This window comes from Bombina bombina, chromosome 6 (assembly GCF_027579735.1).
Source record: "Bombina bombina isolate aBomBom1 chromosome 6, aBomBom1.pri, whole genome shotgun sequence".
Classification (NCBI taxonomy): Eukaryota; Metazoa; Chordata; class Amphibia; order Anura; family Bombinatoridae; genus Bombina; species Bombina bombina.
Window position 1 is genome coordinate 1,062,391,883 of NC_069504.1, and position 17,222 is coordinate 1,062,409,104.

Genomic DNA, 17,222 nt, shown 5'->3' on the forward strand with positions numbered 1-17,222 from the left:
CAAGGAGACAGATAGGAATTTGTTTAAGCACTTAAGATCCCCAACGCACCCCAGAAAGGCTTCTCTCTTTTTTGACCTTGAAAACAGGTTTGATAGGAGGAATCTGCCCCTGGGTGGATGAGACTTGAAACCTATCTTGTATCCCCGAGTGATGACCTCCAGGACTCACGGGTCTTGCACGTCCCCAAACCAAGCGTGGACCAAATAAAATCTTTCCCTTAAAGGGGAGGGAAAGAAGTTTGGACTTAGAAGTCATGTCCGCCAGGACTTCAGCCAGAGTGCCCTACGGGCTTGAACAGAAAATATCCTGAAGCCTTAGCATGCAGGCAAATAATTTGCATATTTGCATCACAAATAAAAGAATTAGCCACCCTTAAGGCCTTATTCTTTCCTGTATCACGTTGATGGGACCCTCCACCTCCATCAATTCAGATAAGGAGTTGCACCAGTAGGTAGCCACTCCAGGAACAGCCGCTACCGGTTGTAACAAATCCCATATGTTGAAACATCTTTCTTAACAGAGTTTCTATCTTCTTATCCATGGGTTCTTTAAACGACGAACTATCCTCAAGCAGGATAGTAGGGCGTTTAACAAGCATGGAGATAGCGCCATCCACCTTGGGGATGGTCCCCATAACTCCAATTGAGAGTCCGGGACCGGGAACAATTTCTTAAAGGAGGAAGGGGAAAATGAAGAACCAAACCTTTCCCATTCATTCTTAAGAATGTTCGCCATCTAAACGGGAACCGGGAAAGTTTGTGATACAACCCTGTCCTCGTAGACCTTATCTAATTTCAGAATCAAAGGTTCCTCAGGCAATTTGGGCTCTGGAACCTCTAACGTAGACAAAACTTCCTTTAACAGAAAGTGTAAATGCTCAATCCTAAATCTAAAGTCTGGTTCCTCCACAGCTGGAGGATTAGAGGCAGCAGATTCCGACCTAGAAAGAGCACCCTCTGAAGTATCAGAGGTGCCTTCATCATCGGATAATCTTGATATCAGATAAATCCAATAAACTAGTTGATGACCCCTGGGAAGGATAGCAAAATTTGACCTTTCGCTTAGCAGGGCAAGGTAAAGCAGTAAAGGCCACAGACACTGCCATTTGAAACAGCTAAGTAAAGTCTGGCGATAAAAGGCCCACTCCTGATGGAGGATTAGGAGTGCTACGGGAAGCTGCATGTGTATAAGGAGATGACTGTAGGGTGCACAACTCATGGGACACACTCTTCAGAGGTGGACGGCTCAGTGGTATCAAACATATTAACCTTCTTTGACATAGTTGAGTGGGCGGGTATACCACAGCTTCCTCACAATATAGACAGGTATTAGACTTGGGTAAAGAGGGAGTACCCTCCATAGCTTGCGCTTACAAAGCAGACTATTTAGTAAGAAAAAAAAACAGCACCTTTATACCCCCAATTGCTGGGGCACTCACCACCTCCTATGACCCAGGCCAAACAGAGAAACCGCTTCTTCTCCAATAAACCGCATGGTCAGGAAAGAGGAAATAAGTGTGACCACACCCAGTCACGTGGTGCGCAATGCAGGACCGCCCCTGCTATAACAGTAAAAAAGTGCGCCAAGCACTTCAGGCTGCGCATCTTCCAAAACGAAAGTAAAAAAACAGAATTTATGCTTACCTGATATATTACTTTCTCTTGTGGTGTATCCAGTCCACGGATTCATCCTTTACTTGTGTGATATTCTCATTCCCTACAGGAAGTGGCAAAGAGAGCACACAGCAGAGCTGTCCATATAGCTCCCCCTCTAGCTCCACCCCCCAGTCATTCGACCAAAGGTTAGGAAGAAAAAAGGAGAAACCATAGGGTGCAGTGGTGACTGTAGTTTAATTAAAAACATTTTTACCTGACTTAAATGCCAGGGCGGGCCGTGGACTGGATACACCGCAAGAGAAAGTAATTTATCAGGTAAGCATAAATTCGGTTTTCTCTTGCAAGGTGTATCCAGTCCACGGATTCATCCTTTACTTGTGGGATACCAATACCAAAGCTTTAGGACACGGATGGAGGGAACAAGACAGGTACCTTAAACGGAAGGCACCACTGCTTGCAAAACCTTTCTCCCAAAAATAGCCTCCGAAGAAGCAAAAGTATTGAATTTGTAAAATTTGGCAAAAGTATGCAGTGAAGACCAAGTCGCTGCCTTACAAATCTGTTCAACAGAAGCCTCATTCTTGAAAGCCCATGTGGAAGCCACTGCTCTGGTAGAATGAGCAGTAATTCTTTCAGGAGGCTGCTGGCCAGCAGTCTCATAGGCCAAACGGATGATGCTTTTCAGCCAAAAGGAAAGAAAGGTAGCAGTCGCTTTCTGACCTCTCCTTTTACCAGAATAGATAACAAACAAGGAAGATGTTTGTCTGAAATCCTTAGTTGCTTGCAAATAGAACTTTAGAGCACGAACTACATCAAGATTGTGCAACAGACGTTCCTTCTTCAAAGAAGGATTGGGGCACAGAGAAGGAACAACAATTTCCTGGTTAATATTCTTGTTAGAAACCACTTTAGGAAGAAAACCAGGTTTAGTACACAAAACTACCTTATCTGCATGAAACACCAGGTAAGGTGAATCACACTGTAAGGCAGATAATTCTGAGACTCTTTGAGCAGAAGAGATAGCTACCAAAAACAAAACTTTCCAAGATAACAACTTAATATCTATGGAATGTAAAGGTTCAAACGGAACCCCTTGAAGAACTGAAAGAACTAGATTTAAACTCCATGGCGGAGCCACAGGTTTATAGACAGGCTTGATTCTGACTAATGCCTGTGCAAACGCTTGAACGTCTGGGACCTCTGCCAGACGCTTGTGTAAAAGGATAGACAGAGCAGATATCTGTCCCTTTAAAGAACTAGCAGACAATCCTTTCTCCAATCCGTCTTGGAGAAAGGACAATATACTGGGAGTCCTAATCTTACTCCATGAGTAACCCTTGTATTCACACCAACAAAGATATTTCCGCCATATCTTATGGTAGATTTTCCTGGTGACAGGCTTTCTAGCCTGAATCAGAGTATCTATAACTGACTCAGAGAAACCACACTTTGATAGAATTAAGCATTCAATCTCCAAGAAGTCAGATGCAGAGAAACTAGATTTGGATGCTTGAACGGACCCTGTATTAGAAGGTCCTGCCTCATTGGTAGTGTCCATGGTGGGACAGAGGACATGTCCACTAGGTCTGCATACCAAGTCCTGCGTGGCCTTGCAGGTGCTATCAAAATCACCGACGCCTTCTCCTGCTTGATTCTGGCGATCAGGCGAGGGAGAAGAGGAAACTGTGGGAAAACATAAGCCAGATTGAAGGACCAAGGCGCTGCTAGAGCATCTATCAATGCCGCCTTGGGGTCCCGGGACCTGGATCCGTAGAGAGGAAGCTTGGTGTTCCGACGGGACGCTATCAGATCCAACTCTGGAATGCCCCATAGCTGAGTCAGCTGGGCAAATACCTCCGGGTGGAGTTCACACTCCCCCGGGTGAAAAGTCTGACGCCTCTCAGTTGTCTACTCCTGGGATGTGAATTGCTGAGAGATGGCAGGAGTGGTCCTCCGCCCACCTGATTATTTTGGTTACTTCCTTCATCGCTAGGGTACTCTTTGTTCCCCCCTGATGATTGATGTAAGCTACAGTCGTGATGTTGTCCGACTGAAATCTGATGAATTTGGCCGCAGCTAGTTGAGGCCATGCCTGAAGCGCGTTGAATATCGCCCTCAGTTCCAGAATGTTTACCGGGAGAAGAGATTCTTCCCGAGACCATAAGCCTTGAGCTTTCAGGGAGTCCCAGACTGCACCCCAGCCTAACAGACTGGCGTCAGTCGTTACAATGATCCACTCTGGTCTGCGGAAACATATTCCCTGAGACAACCACCAGAGAAGAGAAACTCTGGTTTCCTGGTCCAACTGTATTTGAGGAGACAAATCTGCATAACCCCCATTCCACTGATTGAGCATGCATAGTTGCAGTGGTCTGAGATGTATCCAAGCGAAAGGGACTATGTCCATTGCCGCTACCATTAATCCGATTGCCTCCATGCACTGAGCTACAGATGGCCGAGGAATGGAATGAAGAACTCGGCAAGTAGTTAAAAGTTTCAACTTTCTGACCTCCGTTAGGAATATTTTCGTTTCTACCGAATCTATTAGTGTTCCTAGGAAGGGAACCCTTGTGAGTGGGGACAGAGAACTCTTTTTGATGTTCACCTTCCACCCGTGAGACCTTAGAAAGGCCAATACAATCTCTGTGTGAGCCTTGGCTCTGTGAAAAGATGGCGCCTGAATTAACATGTCGTCCAAATAAGGCGCCACTGCCATGCCCCGCAGTCTTAGAACCGCCAGAAGGGACCCTGGCACCTTTGTGAAAATTCTGGGAGCAGTGGCTAAATCGAATGGAAGAGCCACAAACTGGTAATGCTTGTCTAGAAAAGCGAACCTGAGGAACTGATGATGATCTTTGTGGATAGGGATATGCAGGTACGCATCCTTTAGATCCACGGTAGGCTTATATTGACCTTCCTGGATCATAGGTAAGATTGTCCGAATGGTCTCCATCTTGAATGATGGGACTCTGAGGAATCTGTTTAGAATTTTTAGATCCAGGATTGGTCTGAAAGTTCCTTCTTTTTTGGGAACCACAAACAGGTTTGAGTAAAAACCCAGTCATTGTTCTGCAATTGGAACTGGGTATAAACACTCCCATCGTATGTAGATCTTCTACACAGCGTAAGAAAGCCTCTTTCTTTGTCTGGTCTGTAGACAGACGAGAAATGTGGAACCTTCCCCTTGGAGGGGAGTCCTTGAATTCTAGAAGATATCCCTGGGTAACAATCTCTAAAGCCCAGGCCTGAGCGAAGAGAGAAAGTCTGCCCCCTACTAGATCCGGTCCCGGATCGGGGGCTACCCCTTCATGCTGTCTTGGTAGCAGCTGCAGGCTTTTTGGCCTGTTTACCCTTGTTCCAGCCCTGGTAAGGCTTCCAGGTTGCCTTGGGCTGTGAAGCGTTACCCTCTTGCTTTGCAGCTGTAGAGGCTGAAGCGGGACCGCTCCTGAAATTACGAAAGGAACGAAAATTAGCTTTTTTTTTAGCCTTAAAGGGCTTGTCCTGAGGGAGAGCATGGCCATTTCCCCGGATGATTTCTGAAATAATCTCTTTCAATTCTGGCCCGAAAAGGGTCTTTCCTTTGAAAGGGATATTTAATAATATTGATTTTGACGACACATCGGCCGACCATGACTTGAGCCAAAGCGCTCTGCCGCCATAATGGCGAAACCTGAATTTTTTGCTGCTAATTTAGCTAATTGCAAAGCTGCATCTGTGATAAAAGAATTAGCCAGCTTTAGAGCCTTAATTCTATCCATAATTTCGTCATATGAGGTCTCCGACTGGAGCGACTCCTCCAGCGCCTCAAACCAGAAAGCCGCTGCAGTAGTTACAGGAATAATGCAAGCAATAGGTTGGAGAAGAAAACCTTGTTGAACAAAAATTTTCTTAAGTAAACCTTCTAACTTTTTATCCATAGGATCTTTAAAAGCACAACTGTCTTCAATTGGTATGGTTGTGCGTTTAGCAAGTGAAGGAACAGCCCCCTCTACCTTAGGGACCGTCTGCCACGAGTCCCGCCTGGGGTCAGTTATGGGGAACATATTCTTAAAAATAGGGGGGGGGGGGAACAAAAGGGACACCTGGTCTATCCCACTCCCTAGTAACAATATCCGCAACCCTCTTAGGGATCGGAAACGCATCAGTGTATACAGGGACCTCTAGGTACTTGTCCATTTTACACAACTTCTCTGGGACCACCATAGGGTAACAATCATCCAGAGTAGCCAATACCTCCCTGAGCAATACGCAGAGGTGTTCCAATTTAAATTTAAACACTAATGAATCTGACTCTGCCTGATGAGAAACCTTTCCTGAATTGGAAATTTCTCCCTCAGACATCAAATCCCTCACCCCCACTTCAGAGCGTTGTGAGGGCACATCAGATAAGGCTACCAAAGCTTCAGACTGCACATAATCTGTTCTTAAAACAGAGCTATAAAAAAAACTGGCAGTTTGGATAGAAAGGCCGCAAGGGAATTATCCATGACTGTCGCTAGTTGTTGCAATGTAATAGGCATCGCTTGCGCGGGCGTAACTGGTTGTGACACATGGGGAGAGGTAGACTGACTATCCTCATTACCTTCAGTCTGAGAATCATCTAGGGCCACACTTTTAAGGGCAACAATATGATCTTTAAAGTGTATAGACATATTAGTGCAATTGGGACACATTCTGAGAGGGGGTTCCACCATGGCTTCTAAACACATTGAACAAGGATTTTCCTTAGTGTCAGACATGTTTAACAGACAAGTAGCATACACAAGCAGGCTTGGAAAACACTTTAATCAAATAAAAAACACAATTTGAAAAAACGTTACTGTGCCTTTAAGAAATAAAGAGCACACAATTTTACAAAACAGTGAAAAATGCAGCAATCCTTTTGAAATTTTCACAGTATGTACCTAAGGCTTTAATATGATTGCACCACAAGTTGCAGAACGATTAACCCCTTAATGCCCAAACCGGAGCCGCCTAAAGCCAGCAACCGGTTAAATAACTACACCTTGCCACAGCTTACTGCTGTGGCCCTACCTGCCCTTAGGGATCAGATTTGGGGGAAAAAAGCTTCTTTCAGGCCCTCAATCAGCAGCTGGACCCTCCATGTGAAGCAGCATGAACTGTCTTTCAATTCTAACTACGCATCTGAGACACTAAATTAGGCCCCTCCCACTCCAGAGTTGTGAGGCCTACAAAAATCACTTCTAAGTGACTAAATTTTTGCCATGTGGATAATAACCCCAGAAAATACTCCAAAGTGCTTAAAGAAGTGTCTCCAACGAGTATTTCTTAAACAAATAATCGAATGCCCTGAATTAGTGTCAACCAGCCTAATTAGCCCTGTTATGTAAGCATACAATTCTTTACTAAGTCTCAGAACATAGCTTACCCTCCCCACATGGGGATCTTGTCAGTCTTCTAGCATTATCTCAGTCTTATCTAGAAATAAATGACTGAACATAACTCATTGCAGTCAAGCCTGCAAACTGTTCCCCCTAACTGAAGTTTTCTGGTACTCCTCAGTCCTGTGTGGGAACAGCAGTGGATTTTAGTTACAACACGCTAAAATCATTTTCCTCTCAGTAGAAATCTTCATCACTTTTCTGCTAGAGTGTAAATAGTACAAACCGGTACCATTTAAAAATAAAAAACTTTTGATTGAAGATATAAAACTACAATTCTAACACCACATTCACTTTACCCTCCCGTAGAGAGACCCTAGTGTTTAGAGTCGGCAAAGAGAATGACTGGGAGGTGGAGCTAGAGGGGGAGCTATATGGACAGCTCTGCTGTGTGCTCTCTTTGCCACTTCCTGTAGGGAATGAGAATATCCCACAAGTAAAGGATGAATCCGTGGACTGGATACACCTTGCAAGAGAAACCCTGTACGTTCCAACACCTGCCTGAGCCTCATCTCACACAACCTAGCATAATCAAATAAACTTATGTGATTAATCCCCCTCCGGAGATATTAACCCTTGATTCCATACAGATAAAAGGAGCCACACTGTGACCCTGTCTTCTTGCGTTATCATATGTGTAAAAAAAAATAATGAAACGATCTTACCGGAATCTATGCCGTGGAAAAGAAACACAGCCTCTCAAGTTTGACAGTCTTGTAGCATCACTCCTGACATGGACTTGAGTGATGAAAGCAGGCAGTGAAACTCGTCAACACCGATTGCTTAGGAGCTATTAATACGAGTCTGGATGCGTTCGCTGAAAGACTCTCCCTGCATCTCCAGACTCTAATATTCGTCAATGCTCTTACCGAGAGGCTGACAAGACTACTAAAACTCCAGTCCCATTTCGAAGGGTAGATACCCTTCATAAGGAACTACTCCTTATTTTCTGACACTTCTCTGCCAACCTCCTGTGACGAAAGGCAAAGAATGACTGGGATATGAGGGAAGTAGGGGGAGAATTTAAGCCTTTGGCTGGCGTGTCTTTGCCTCCTCCTGGTGGCCAGGTTCAGTATTTCCGAACAGTAAGGAATGATGCCGTGGACTCGCCTCATATTAAGAAGGAAAAAACATTTTGAATGTTTTTTTTTTAAAGCTAAAAAGGTTTTTTTTTTTTTTTTACAGTTTTATGTCCCTTTAAGCACTGAAACCAATCAGTACGATGATAGTCCAGGTGAGACTTATTATGAGTGTCATCTTGGCCCTTTGAGCGCCACCCCTGCCCTATACTCTTTTTACAAATCACTATTCCAAATACTTTGCAGCCAGGATATTAGAGATAAGTACAATAATTTCAGGTGAATACACATTATGAGATTAATAACATAACCATTATTTATAAAGTGTCAACAAGACATGCTGTACAGAGCAGCGGGGAGATTATAAAAAACATATGAAATAGTTATATCAATTGAGAAGCAGAGAGCTATGAAGATAATGGGGGTCCCTGTTCAAACAAGGGCTTGAAATAGTTATCTGTACAAATAGAAAGGAGTGGAACAAGGATATATAATTGGTAATACTAATTAGGGCTTAATCAACTAATAGGACCACATTTATTATTGTCATCCAGGGAACATGTCTGCCTGGGATCATATATTTATTGAGCACATGCAAATCCTCAGACAATGCCACCCCAGGGTTCAATCCACCACCTCAAAAGTCTGTATCTTAATCTGCACTGGATCAGCTCTGAAGTTGCCTCCATGGCTTGATAAATTGATCCCATGATCGGTCTAAAAGTTTAATTTTAATTTAGGCTTTGTTCGTTGTAGTGAAAAAGAAGTATATGCTCTAATTTGATTGAGCATGTCATTTTTGTACTACTAACTCTGGAACTCTATTTTAAAGCACTGCAAAGTCCCACAGAAAGCCACAGAGCATTACTGGTCCAGACCAGAAAACAGCTGATGAGCCAATCAGAAATGGAAGTTGTATGACCCTACCAATCACTTGCTGTGTTTAGCTTGGGAGCTTCCAAGTGGGACTTTACCTATGTGTTTAAGCCATTTGGTGAGGTTAAACACATTGGGCTCCTCAGTGAGAAATGCAGAAGTGGCATGGTCTAACAAATAACCACTACAACGTCCCTTTAAAAGAGTTTCAGGTTAGGAGATAATACAAACGACTACGGCAGAAAGGTTCAGGTACAACACAAGAGAGCTATTAAAGGCTAGATAATAAAATCTATTTATTAGAGGAGCGACATCTGTTAAGGAGCAGAGGGGTTGCATGGGAGTGAGTATGGTGATAACTGATCCATTGGCTCATACAATAATCCAGATTACTAAATTACTTGGAATTGACAGGAAAAGAAACATGTAGCAACTTACCGTCTTCTCCATCTGTCTCTAGGCTTAAACTCCGTACAAGGCCTCTGTAACTGGCATTAGCACTTTCACGGTGCTTATGGATAATACTCTGAAGTCTCTGGACTATCGCTGTTGTGCGGTTTGTATCTGCGTCCCCTGAAAATAGAAAGAAACAAAATATGAGCTACAGGCCTTCTAAACCAGGTGCAACAAATTAAGAGAGGGGTAAGCGAGATACTTGTTTACACCGAACTAGGTGAAGGTCTTAAAGAATTTGTTTGAAATGGACAGTAAAGTCAATATTAAAACGGTCAGGATTCAGATAGAGCATGCAATTTTAAAAAACTTTACAATTTACTTCTGTTATCAAATTTGCTTTGTTCTGTTGGTATCTTTTATTGAAGAGTAAAAGTAAGTAGGCTCATAAGAGCTCAGGAGTGTGCACGTGTCTTTAGTACTTTATGGCAGCAGTGTTTTGCAACATTATTTGTAGATTTGCTATACAATTCTGCAAAACACTGCTCCCACAGAGTGCAAGACACGTGCACACTCCTGAGCTCTTATGAGTCTACCTAGTTTTACTCTTCAATAAAAGATAACAACACAAAGCAAATTTGATAACAGAAGTAAATTGGAAATTGCATGCTGTATCTGAATCATGAAAGTTTTTTTTTTTTTTTTTTAAATATTTATTTGTAACCAGCAAAGTGATCATGATACAGAATCCATGCCTTGCAAGGCCACACAGAATTTATACAGACAGATCATGTTTACATTCACATTTAAACAAAAAAGGAAATTTATGCTTACCTGATAAATTGATTTCTTCTACGATACGACAAGTCCACAGATTCATCCTTACTTGTGGGATATTATCCTCCTGCTAACAGGAAGTGGCAAAGAGCACCACAGCAGAGCTGTATATATAGCTCCTCCCTTCCCTCCACCCCCAGTCATTTGACCGAAGGTTTTAGGAAGAGAAAGGAAAAGCTAAAAGGTACAGAGGTGACTGAAATTTGAAAAAGAAAATAAATACAATCTGTCTTAAAAAAAAAAAAGACAGGGCGGGCCGTGGATTCATATCGTAGAAGAAATCAATTGATCAGGTAAGCATCGATTTCCTTTTCTTCTACAAGATACGACGAGTCCACAGATTCATCCTTACTTGTGGGATACAATACCAAAGCTACAGGACACGGATGAACGGGAGGGACAAGACAGATACCTAAACAGAAGGCACCACTGCTTGAAGAACCTTTCTCCCAAAAATAGCCTCAGAAGAAGCAAAAGTGTCAAATTTGTAAAATTTGTAAAAAGTATGAAGGGAGGACCAAGTCGCAGCCTTACAAATCTGTTTAACAGAAGCATCGTTTTTAAAAGCCCATGTGGAAGCCACAGCTCTAGTAGAATGAGGCGTAATCCTTTCAGGAGGCTGCTGTCCACCAGTCTCGTATGTCAGGCGGATGATGTTCCTCAGCCAAAAAGAAAGAGCTAGCCATAGCTTTTTGACCCCTACGCTTTCCAGAATAAACAATGAATAGAGAAGATGATTGACGGAACTCCTTGGTCGCTTGTAAGTAAAACTTCAAGGCACGAACCACGTCCAAATTATGTAACAGACGTTCCTTCTTAGAAGAAGGATTAGGACACAAGGAAGGAACAACAATTTCCTGATTAATATTCTTATTTGAAACAAACTTAGGAAGGAATAATCCAGGTTTAGTACGCAAAACCACCTTATCAGAATGGAATAAAAGATAAGGCGAATTACAATGTAATGCAGAAAGCTCAGAAACCCTTCGAGCAGAAGAGATAGCAACCCAAAACAAAACTTTCCAAGATAACAACTTTATATCTATGGAATGCATGGCTTCAAACGGAACCCCTTGAAGAACATTGAGAACTACATTCAAACCCCATGGCGGAGCAATTGGTTTAAACACAGGCTTGATTCTGACTAAAGCCTGACAAAAGGACTGAACGTCTGGAACATCCGCCAAAATTGATAAGGCAGAAATGTGTCCCTTTAGGGAACTAGCTGATAGCCCCTTCTCCAATCCTTCTTGGAGAAAAGACAAAATCCTAGGAATCCTAACTCTACTCTATGAGTAGCCCTTGGAATCGCACCAATAAAAATATTTGCGCCATATCTTATGGTAAATTTTTCTAGTGACAGGCTTACGTGCCTGAATCAAAGTATCAATGACCGACTCAGAGAATCCTCGCTTAGATAAAATCAAGCGTTCAATCTGCACGCAGTCAGCTGCAGAGAAATTAGATTTGGATGTTGGAAAGGACCTTGAATGAGAAGGTCCTGTCTCAAAGGAAGTTTCCACGGTGGCAGAGAGGACATCTCCACTAGATCTGCATACCAAGTCCTGTGTGGCCACGCATGTGCTATCAGAATTACTGAAGATCTCTCCTGTTTGATTTGCGCAATCACGCGAGGCAGGAGAGGGAAAGGTGGAAACACAAGCTAGGCTGAACGACCACGGCACTGCCAAGGCATCTATCAGTGCGGCCTGAGGATCCCTCGACCTGGATCCGTATCTTGGAAGTTTGGCATTCTGTCGAGATGCCATCAGATCCAATTCCGGTCTGCCCATTGATGAACCAATGCTGCAAACGCATCCGGATGGAGTTCCTACTCCCCCGGATGAAAAGTCTGACGACTTAGAAAGTCTGCTTCCCAGTTCTCTATTCCTGGGATGTAAATTGCCGATAGATGGCAAGAGTGAGCCTCCGCCCATCGGATTATCTTGAATACCTCTATCATCGCTGAAGAACTCCTTGTTCCCCCCTGATAATTGATATATGCCACAGTCGTAATATTGTCTGACTGGAATCAGAAGCCAAATGAGGCCACGTCTGAAGCGCATTGAATATTGCCCTCAGTTCCAGAATATTGATTGGAAGTAGAGACTCCACCTGAGTTTACACACCCTGAGCCTTCAGGGAATTCCAGACTGCACCCCAGCCTAGAAGGCTGGTGTCCGTCGTCACTAATACCCATGAGGGTCTGCGGAAGCATGTCCCTTGGGACAGATGATCCGGCGATAACCACTAAAGAAGAGAGTCTCTGTTCTCTTGATCCAGAATTATCTGAGGAGATAAATTCGCATAGCCCCCATTCCACTGTCTGAGCATGCACAGCTGCAGTGGTCTGAGATGAAAGCGAGCAAACGGGATGATGTCCATTGACGCTACCATTAATTCAATGACCTCCATGCACTGAGCCACTGATGGCCGAGGAATGGACTGAAGTGCTCGGCAAGTAGTTAGAAGCTTTGATTTTCTGTCCTCCGTCAGAAATATTTTCATCTCTACCAAGTCTATCAGAGTCCCCAGGAAGGGAACTCTTGTCTGTGGAACCAGTGAACTCTTTTCTATGTTCACTTTACAACAGTGAGTTCTTAGAAACGACAACACGATCTCCGTGTGAGATTTGGTCAGATGATAGGTTGACGCCTGGATCAAAATATCGTCCAGATAGGGCACCACTGCTATGCCCCGTGGCCTGAGAACCGCTAAAAGGGACCCCAACACTTTTGTGAAGATTCTTGGAGCTGTGGCCAACCCGAAAGGAAGGGCCACGAACGGATAGTGTTTGTTTAGAAAAGCAAACCTTAGAAACTGATGATGATCCTTGTGATTCGGAATGTGAAGGTATGCATCCTTCAGGTCCACGGTGGTCATGTATTGACCCTCCTGGATCATTGGTAAGATTGTCCGTATAGTCCCACAAGAAGATTTGAGTAAAACCCCTGTCCCAGCTTTGGAAATGGACAAATTACTCCCATGGTGTAGAGGTCTTCTACACAGCGTAAGAACGCCTCTCTGTCTGGTCTACAGACAAACGTGAAAGATGAATTCTCCCTTTTGGGTGAAAATTCTTGAATTCCAGTAAATATCCGTGGGTTACAATTTCCAATGCCCAGGGATCCTGAACATCCCTTGCCCAAGCCTGAGCAAAGAAGGAAAGTCTGCCCCCCTACTAGATCCAGTCCTGGATCGGGGGCCGCCCCTTCATGCTGTCTTAGTAGCAGCAGCGGGCTTCTTAACTTATTTACCTTTATTCCAAGCCTGGTTAGGTCTCCAGACTGACTTGGATTGAGCAAAATTCCCTTCCTGCTTAGTGGAGGAAGAGGAAGCAGAGGGTATTTCCTTAAAATTTCGAAAGGAACGAAAATTGTTTTGTTTACCCCTCATCTTAAGAGACTTGTCTTGAGGTAGGGCGTGACCTTTACCTCCAGTAATGTCAGAAATGATCTCCTTCAATTCAGGCCCGAATAGGGTCTTAGCCTTGAAGGGAATAGCTAAAAGCTTAGATTTGGATGACACATCAGCAGACCATGATTTTAGCCATAACGCTCTGCGCGACAAAATGGCAAAGCCTGCATTTTTCGCCGCTAATTTAGCAATTTGAAAAGCAGCATCTGTGATAAAAGAATTGGCTAACTTGAGAGCTTTAATTCTGTCCAAAATGTCCTCCAAAGGTTTCTTTACCTTCAGAGACTCTTCTAGGGCGTCAAACCAGAAAGCCGCTGCAGTAGTTACTGGAACAATGTAGGCTGTAAAAGAAAACCCTGGTGAACAAATAATTTCTTTAGAAGACCCTCTAACTTTTTATCCATATGATCTTTGAAAGCACAACTGTCCTCGATAGGTAAAGTTGTACGCTTAGCTAGAGTAGAAATTGCTCCTTCCACCTTAGGGAACGTCTGCCAAGAATCCCGAATGGTATCTGATATAGGAAACATTTTCTTAAAATTAGGAGGAGAAAACGGTATAAAAATAGAAATAGAGCAGCACAGCAGTAATATTGAAGCAGGAAAAATTTATTTTGCACGTATAGCAGACATGCAAGAATAGGACAAAACGTCTGACATGTTTTGCGCCCTCTAGTGGCGCTTCATCATAGACTAAAGACAATACACTGAAGTCAACCTTATATAACCACACAGGTGATTACAAATTAACACATGGCACTTATATAAGAAAACAGATAAAAACAAACTTCATATATCATATAAGTTCTCAATAATGAGCCACTGGTCACAAGTAGCAAAAAAAGAAAAGAAATAAGATATCAGCCAATAAATACAATATTGAACATGAATTCATAACACCACATAATTTCATATATTTATATAATTCATAATACATTGTTTATGATATATAATGTTCAAATGATATATTTCTCCTATATTGTGCTGAATAAACAATTTCCTAATGAAGAAATATATATGTATGTTAAGAAATTAATTTCACAGAATAAATAAAAAAGTACCTAAATTTTAACCAAAAAATTAATGAACAAGAAATGTAACCAAAAAATTCATGAGCAAGAAATTTAACCAAAAAATTCATAAGCTAGAAATTTAAAGAGACAGTACTAAGGAACGGTATCATAAATTAAATTCCACAAATAAAATGTGTTAAATCCCTACAGCATATCAAAAAATATTTCTAAAAAATAGATATATAAATATTAATCATTATACTATACTATGCTGAATTAAGGTTAATTGCACAAATGTGGCCTAGTCCTAAGCCCAAATTCAATCACTCAAGGCCCCATTTTGAGTAAGTAGATGACTCAAAATACAAAGCTTTATATATTATATATAGTACTGAAATTAAAGATCTTATAATGTACTATATAATATCAAACTTCTATTTCAAATGGTGAATGTTAAAGATATGTGACTTGTTAAACAAAGTAGCTAATATCCCACTCAAGGTTTAAACCCGTTGGGGTTCTGGATTTAAGTTTATAAATCCAGAACAGCTCTTTCCTGTCTAATATCTTGTACCTATTACCACCTCGAGTGGGGATTTTGGCCACATCAATACTTTTCACTGTGAAGTCACCCTTATTGGTGAAATGAAAAAGATTAAAATGTCTAGCCACCACAGAATCCTTGTTGTAGTTTTTTTACATCATTTACATGCTCTCTTATCCTCGTATTGACCTCCCTTGTCGTTTTTCCAAGGTATTAGATATTACAATGTTTGCATTCCAACATGTAAACTGCAAATGTGGTCTTACAATTTGCATAAAACAAGATCTCATATGTCTCATTGTCTACTGAGGATCTGAACATATTTGTGACCTCCATCATGTCACAAGTTAGACATGTTCTCATACCACATCTAAAGTTGCCTTTCCTGCTTAGCCAATTAGCACCCCTACGTCTCAAAGTATCAGTAACACAACTAGGGTCCAATTTAGAGGCTAAGGTAACAGGTTTCTTGGATACAAACTTGCATCCTTCAATATACTTCTGCAAGACATTGTCATTCGCCAAAATGGGTAAATTCTTTTTCAAGATCTTAACTATTTGAGGGAATTGAGCTGTGTATTCAGTTGTGAACACTATTTTGTCCTCAAAGGTATTGACAGGTTTTTTATTTCCGCTATTAGTGAATCTCATTAACCCCACTTCCATTCTGGTATCTTGTAATTTACTCCTATCATAACAATCTCTCAATCAATTCATCAGACTGCTGTTGGAATATAGCATTAATTCTGGTGTTACGTCGTAACCTAATAAATTGTCCCCTTGGAATGGCACGGATTAGGTGTGGAGGATGGCATGAACTAGCATGCAATATAGTGTTACCAGCAGTTGGTTTTCTGAATGTTCTGGACACTATTTGCCTATTCTCCACATCCCCCTCCAATGTCACATCCAAGAAGTCAAAGGATGCCTTATTAAGAGGTCCATCAATGATTATGATCAAATCATCGATGAATCTTCTATAGAAAATTATATTCTTAGTATTCTCAGTATAGTCAATGTTATATAGGAATCTCAACTCCCAAAATCCAATATACAAATTTGCGAAACATGGGGCGAATTTCGCCCCCATGGCTGTTCCACAACATTGTAGGTAATAGTTATCATTGAACATCAGGAAATTATGAGTTAATACAAACTCAAGTATAGAACAAATAAACATTTTAACCTCAGAATTATATGCTGTAAATTTATCAAGGAAAAATCTTATTGCCCTCAGGCCTTATGTGTGAGGTATACATGTGTAGAGCAAAGCAATATCAACAACAGCCCACTTATATGTACTTTTCCATTCAACAGTTCTCAGACATTCTAAAAGATGGGCAGAATCTCTCAAATAACTATACAAATTCCGTACCAATGAAGAACTGAGTCTAACCACTCAGATAGTGGTTTAAGCAAGGACCCAATACCCGAGACTATGGGCCTACCTGGGGGCCGCTCGGGGTTCTTATGGACTTTGGGTAGGTAATGGAACAATGGTGTAACCGGAAATTCTGGAACTAGATAAGAAATATCCTCTTCTCTAAAAACACCTAAATTAATACTGTCATCCAAAAGCATTAATAACGGTCTCTTAAAACTGATTGTGGGATTACCACTAAGTAATTTATAAGTTGATGTATCACTTAGTTGACGCAGAGCCTCTCCAAAGTAATCTTCTTTATTAAGAATCACAATATTTCCTCCCTTGTCGGAGTTTCTGATTACTATTTCATGATTACTTTGGAGAGACTCCAAAGCCAACCTTTCACACATTTTCAAATTCTGTTTGACTGGTTTCTTGGATACAGCTAATTCAAGTAATTCTTTTTCAACACACTTCTGAAAGCTATTTAATGCACTACCCCTGAATTGTACTGGATAAAAATCAGAGCCGATTTTTCTTGGACCTGGAGGTTGAGACCGCTCACTAGTGGTGTCACACCCCTCTTGCAAGTCAAAGTCCCCAATGCACAGGCATCCTTAAATGATACTTCACTTTGACTCACACTATCATCTCTTGTGGTCAAATCAGACCGATCATA

The 17,222-nt window shown here is 41.9% G+C and overlaps 1 protein-coding gene across 1 annotated transcript in view; it reads right to left on the reverse strand.

The window, feature by feature from the left end:
* Positions 1-17,222, reverse strand: part of BCL2L14 (BCL2 like 14) — a 352,635-nt gene that overhangs the window by 116,339 nt on the left and 219,074 nt on the right. The window contains exon 3 of the mRNA XM_053718917.1: positions 9,413-9,547. Coding sequence (XP_053574892.1) covers positions 9,413-9,547 — 135 coding nt within the window. The remainder of the gene's footprint in view (positions 1-9,412; positions 9,548-17,222) is intronic.